The sequence below is a fragment of the Hipposideros armiger genome, unplaced genomic scaffold (genome assembly GCF_001890085.2).
Source record: "Hipposideros armiger isolate ML-2016 unplaced genomic scaffold, ASM189008v1 scaffold_549, whole genome shotgun sequence".
In the NCBI taxonomy this organism is placed as follows: domain Eukaryota; kingdom Metazoa; phylum Chordata; class Mammalia; order Chiroptera; family Hipposideridae; genus Hipposideros; species Hipposideros armiger.
This window is the reverse complement of record NW_017731899.1, coordinates 1145513-1151321: the sequence shown is the minus strand read 5'-3', so window position 1 is coordinate 1151321 and position 5809 is coordinate 1145513. Positions and strand designations below refer to the sequence as shown.

Below are 5809 nucleotides of genomic sequence, written 5' to 3'. Positions count from 1 at the left end.
ATATTAAAAAGAAATGGGGGAGATCTGTTCTGATTTGCAGCTGGAAATCAATCAGGCCCCTAAGGACCTGTTGTGTGGGGGTAGAGATGCGAGTGTATCCGCTGTGTACCTCCCCCAGCATCCTGTACACGTGCATGGTTGGCATTCGGGAATGTGGGTGCCTGTTTGGACACATTAGAGCCTGAAATGTGTGTGTTGTTGGGTGAGAAGGTGGAGCTGTGTTGTTCATCTAAGATAAAGAATTAGATATGAGGTGAGGCACATGCACAATTAGTTCACATTGAGGTCTTTAGTAATATTTGCTCAGCCGCAGTAGATGGGAAAGTGTAAACCAGACTACTCCTTGATAGGACTATTTTGGCTTTAGGGTTTAATGGTAAATGGGAGGAGAATAGCTGTTTTATCTCATTAATCCAGAAGCTATACAGACATCCCTCCTTTTATAGTCAGGTTCTTCATTCCAACACCCTTTTCTAGATGTTTGAGGTGTGATGTGCCGAGATTGCACTTACGCAGTAAGGTCTATGAACCAAGGAGATGACAGTTCTCGCTGTCACTTTAGTTTCAGTAATTAGAACTGTTGTATGTGCTTCAAAAGGTAGCATTTTCTGCATCTAGAAAATAAATACATCTAATGCTGAAGACTACTTTTCTTAAGTAAAAATAACCCTTTTCTTATCACCAAATGTTTACTTAACATTCTTTTTCATAAACAATGCATTTTTTAATTTGTTTAATATTTTGGTGGCTTTAGTTTTTTTGTAACATGAGAGCTAACGTACAATGCTTGTTCATGTCAATCATCCTGCAAGGAAACACACCATGACCACAATGACAGGAGGGCCTGTATGTCACTCTGATGAGGCCCTCCCTAATTTATTCCCTATGCATGTAGTCTTGTAGTGTTTCCTTCTGTACTCCGGAGGGATGTGTCTCCCTTAAGGCTGAAACCTTTAGTTAATAATCCTGTAGCTTCTGGTATTTGTAGTCTGTTCTCTGATTCACAAAATGCCTCACGATGACCACAGCCACAATCACAACATTCAGAGCGAGAACCATGAATGAAAATAGGTGCAGGCTGTTGAAAGATTGATTCTGAGTTTCGTCCCCGTGTGTTTGATACTGAAATCCTATAATTGGAGACAAGATAAAGGTAATTTAAAGAAACGTATTACTTTGCATTACAAAATGTTCATACATTTATATCTCTACATAACCTATGAATTTCACACATCAATTAATGTAGAATATATAATGCCAACACAACATACAGGAATTGTTATCAAATATGTGAATGAATAGAGAAGCAATTAGTTTCTTCCCTTGGAACACAAAAAAGACATTTTTCTAACATGTACATTACTTTTATAATAACTTTCATTCACTAATTTCCAAACTAACAATCATAGGTGCAGCATCTTTTCAGTGAATGTATTTATGAAAATTACTGAATTTCATTTTTGTTTGCATACTTTTCTTGTCTTTGTCATAGAAATATTTTGGACAAACCAGAATCATACTCCTTTATAGTCTATTTAAATGATAATAATAAAGACAGAGATCATAGAATTCTTTTATGCCAGGGTCATTTTCACATAAGATAAATTCTAATAAGCAGTTTTCATTTAATTATGGCATATCCTAAACCATTTAATGATGGATTACCCTTGAGTATTTATCATTACCTCTTTCCCATGCAACCCAGCTGAGCTCAGGTTTCAATCCTTTAAAAACAAGCAGGGCTGTCTTGAAAATATATTATTTTCTCTGTTTTTTTACCAAAAAATAGCTTTTCTTCCAAATAGGTGATAGTGTGGATGCTAGTTCATCTTATTTTACTCATTTAGGAGTTAAAATACATTGCTTTTGATTTTCTTATCTACCATAGTGTCTGTAATAAGGAGTCAGGAAGCTAAGGGAAAGGGTTGTGTTTAGATGTGAGACCGTTACATTTATACTCAAAAGCCCTATGAATAATGGTAAATTATCAGTCTATAATATGCTTAAATGGTCCATCGTTTACATATTATCAGCTAAGGAAACTATAAATTAATCTTCTGTGCTTAAAACTCCTACCTTATTTAGGGCTTTGCTGAAACTATCATAAATCCCAAAACGGTACCTGCTTAAGAAGGGTGACAAGTACGTTTGAGCAGCATTTTTTGAGCTAAGTAGCATTCCTAGATCACGAAACAGCTTTTTTCTTACCGGAATTTCCACTTGCACTTCGATCCCTTCTCAGACGAATGGGTCCTAGGATGGCATCCGTCTTCCATTTGTATGAAGAAATGTCTCGTTTCCTTCTAGAGACACAGCCTTGGTTGCAACGAGACTGAGGGTCTCCACTGTCACATATGAGAACCTTACACTGTAGATACACGGAGCCCAGACTTCTCAAGAATTTAAAGGCATTAAACTGGAACCTTCCATAGTGTCCAGATAAGGGATACACCTCACAAGTCTCATCTCGATTACATCTGGAACCAAATTTATGACACTTTTAGAAAGTTCACAGAAGTTCAGCCTTTTCAGTTTTAAAAAGAGATGATATAAAATTTTCTTTGAACTGTCTAATTTGTGGATCCACAAACTTCTCTAGAAAGACAATGTTTTTAGCTCAGACTACACTGACTATGACTATGCACCTGATTTCTGGGTAAGATAAAGTTCCCTCCAGCTCTAAAATTCCGAGCCCATGTGAATTCATTAGAAAGTCAATTCTGACGTATTAGAACTAAAAACACCTTACTTTACATACTTGCTATGAATGTGTCAGTATGGTCGATGTAATTCAAGACCTTTGGCTTATAGAAAAAAAAAAAGGGAAAACTTTCAAAAAAGAACTTTACTTTTTTTTTTTAAGAATGCCATATATGCTTTCCTAATTACATTATGTTTATGTTCTAAAGACAGATGAAATAATCTTCTGGGGCGTTATTGAAAATACTTGAAAATTTTCATATTGAAAATGTGAAAAACAGCAAAAACGCAATGAAAGCCTTCTTACCCAAAAATAAATTTGTTTCTACCAGCAAAAATGTTGTAAATGCACTTAAAATTCTAGTGTGTATGGACTATGGCTACAGACAGAAATGTTTTCACTTATGTTACTTGTAACTAGTGCACAGTAACAGTATTTTATAAAATGATTAAATTTTATTAAATTCCACGGTAGTAGTGCTAGAAATATATACATATTAATTATATGCATATACACACAAAATATTGCTTCGTTAAAGTCATGACTAATCCTCAGAAAAAGAATATCCTCTATCAGTACATACCCATTCCTGATTAAGTCATAGTTTGGAGGTGCGAAGTCAGACGTGGGAGAGGCACTGCAGGTATCCAGAAACACCACCAAATTCGGATCTGAGGTGTGTAGACTGACTTGAACAAAAAGAGTCTGGTTCAAATCCACATAATATGGTGACTCTAGTATAGACTTTTCAAATGAATCGGATTCATAAAGAGCCATGCTTGTGTTATATTTGCCAAGGGCATTTTGATTTTGTATTACGTCATCTTCTGTTATGTACATCATCTCCACGGTGGAATTGTGTTCCATTTCACACTTCACAATAATCTGGAGGTGTTTCTGACGGGTGATCACATCAGAAGATGGGGCCGTGGTGAGGGTGATTATATTGGTGTAAGTAATTGAATGCTCTTCTACCTGGAGAACAAGATGGAATTCAAACATTGTATTTTAAAGTCCAGTAATATTCTAGAGCAGAGATGTGAACACCATTTGCAGGGAGAGACATATTTTCTTAAATCACAAGCTAACGGCTTTCATGTCAGAATACTATCAACCTTAAATGTGTTTTATTTAAGAAATATTCTTGGCAGGAAGAAAAACTGTGAGACCACAGATACAGCCAGGTTTGAAAGACTTGGAGAATTGGACAGAATATTTTCAGTTACATTAAAAACAATTTGAATGTCAATTTCTAGCCTTATAAGGACTTTAGACTCAGTAATGTTTTGCCTTCTGTAAGCAGCACTTAGTGTGGCTAACTGGGCAGTTCCCCAAATGTGTGCAGACAGACAGGTGTCCTGCATAGGTCCTCCCCAGGCTGCCGTCCCTAGAGATTCACATTGTAATAGCCCGGATGTTCATTTGGGCCAAAAATCCATAATTTACTTCTATCCTTATCAATTCCTGTTGTTTAACGACCTAAGTAAAAAGTTTAGGGCGTGTATCCTAAAGGGGTCCCACAGGTTAAAAACAGTTTGAGATCTTGAAGTTCTAGAAAATGTAGAACAAATCACAAACTTATGTCCTTTATGTTTAAAAGAAGGATAATGCTTTTACATTCTGTCTTTACAGGGAAAAGAAGATCATAAAAATACAGCTAGGTTTGTGCTACATATGAGATGTTAACATTTTCTATGCCTGTAGTAGGCTATTCAACCCACAGCGCATAGATGTTCAAACTCTCTCCAGAGAGTAGTCAGAGTTCTTTACCTTCTGGGAAAGATAACCACCCTCTAGTTACCCTGAAAATGAATGCAGTAATTTGGCATTTGTGTGTAAAACAGTGTGTGCACTTATATGTCCACACACACTTACCATGTGTTAAACCACTAAGGTTTAGAAGTTGTTCGTTAAAGCAGCCAGCAAACATTATACTGTCAGCATTACCCAAAAACATGCCTTTGGTACCTGACAAGACCCAGCTATCAATGTTTCACGTTACCTTTTTGATTGTGCCACATCCATCAAGAGGAATAGAAAATTCCACAACATTTGATACTTTGGGTCTACAAGTTGGGTCATTTAGTTGTAATTGTAAGTTAACCTCATTGTAATTAAACGATTCCAGGTAGGATTTACTGATGATAACTCTCATCTTGTCAGAGGAGCAAGTTAAAGATGCTGTTCAAAAACAAACAAAAAAAAGGATTATCAACTAGGAACTTTGGATCTTAAAAAGCTATGTGTGCAGAAAAATATATAAAAACTCAAAACCTATTTTGCCCTAAACTGTACTCAGAAGCCTGAGATAGCAAAGCAAGTGATTCTCTGCTTTACAATATTCACTGGGACCTTATTTGCAGCTGGAATCGGCAAATCTAATATTTTTCATTGTCCTTTACAAAAGGCATTAAGGGAAAGAGAATTTTCTGCACAAATCTTTTTCAGGTCAATAAAATCATTCATTTCCTTTTGTATTAAGCAATGCACAGAACTCAAGCTTCTGACTATGAGTATGTTCCAAAGTATATGTGACAGGCTGGCTCCTAGGGACAGCCACCTATTGGCTAAAAACTAAGGAGTCGTTTCTACATACACAATCTCCAGAGAGCTCGAAATAGCGGAGGAAAGTGACTTACTTGTGTTGATGTTTTCTGCATAAATTGATGTGTAGGAGGCAGAAAAGCCCCGGTAGGAGTTGGCATAATCGGTAGACAGCACGACGGTCAGCGAATCTGACGAGGATTCGAAGGTGGGCTTCACACGGCCACACACTTGTCCCAGCAGCCCAGAGGAGGTAGAGGAGCCATCATAGACAGCCACAAAATCAAATCTGCACTGCTCGTCCAGTTCCAGGCTAGAGAAACAGGGCCTCTGGTGAGAAAGCTTTTTACGCCTACTCAGCTCTATGTTCTATAATCCCCATCACGCCAATCTTCAGTGAGTAAGGATTTTTCCTGACAATAGTATCTCAGGTTTATGATGACAAACCTGGGGTTGGGCCAGTCCCTGAAGTAACCTCCAAATCTTCAGAAAAATAGTCAACTTAGTTCAATTGGTAATAGCAGTACTGTTTCCTTTTTATATCCAAGTCTTTGAAAAGTGCCC

The 5809-nt window shown here is 37.1% G+C and overlaps 1 protein-coding gene across 1 annotated transcript in view; it reads right to left on the bottom strand.

Moving 5' to 3' along the window:
* Nucleotides 1-838: 838 nt before the first annotated feature.
* Nucleotides 839-5809, bottom strand: part of CUZD1 (CUB and zona pellucida like domains 1) — an 11279-nt gene continuing 6308 nt past the window's right edge. The window contains exons 2-6 of the mRNA XM_019669162.1: nucleotides 5341-5558; nucleotides 4704-4882; nucleotides 3285-3676; nucleotides 2209-2477; nucleotides 839-1130 (exon numbers count right to left, since the gene is read on the bottom strand). Of these exons, the coding sequence (XP_019524707.1) occupies nucleotides 958-1130; nucleotides 2209-2477; nucleotides 3285-3676; nucleotides 4704-4882; nucleotides 5341-5558 (1231 nt within the window). The 3' untranslated portion in view covers nucleotides 839-957. The remainder of the gene's footprint in view (nucleotides 1131-2208; nucleotides 2478-3284; nucleotides 3677-4703; nucleotides 4883-5340; nucleotides 5559-5809) is intronic.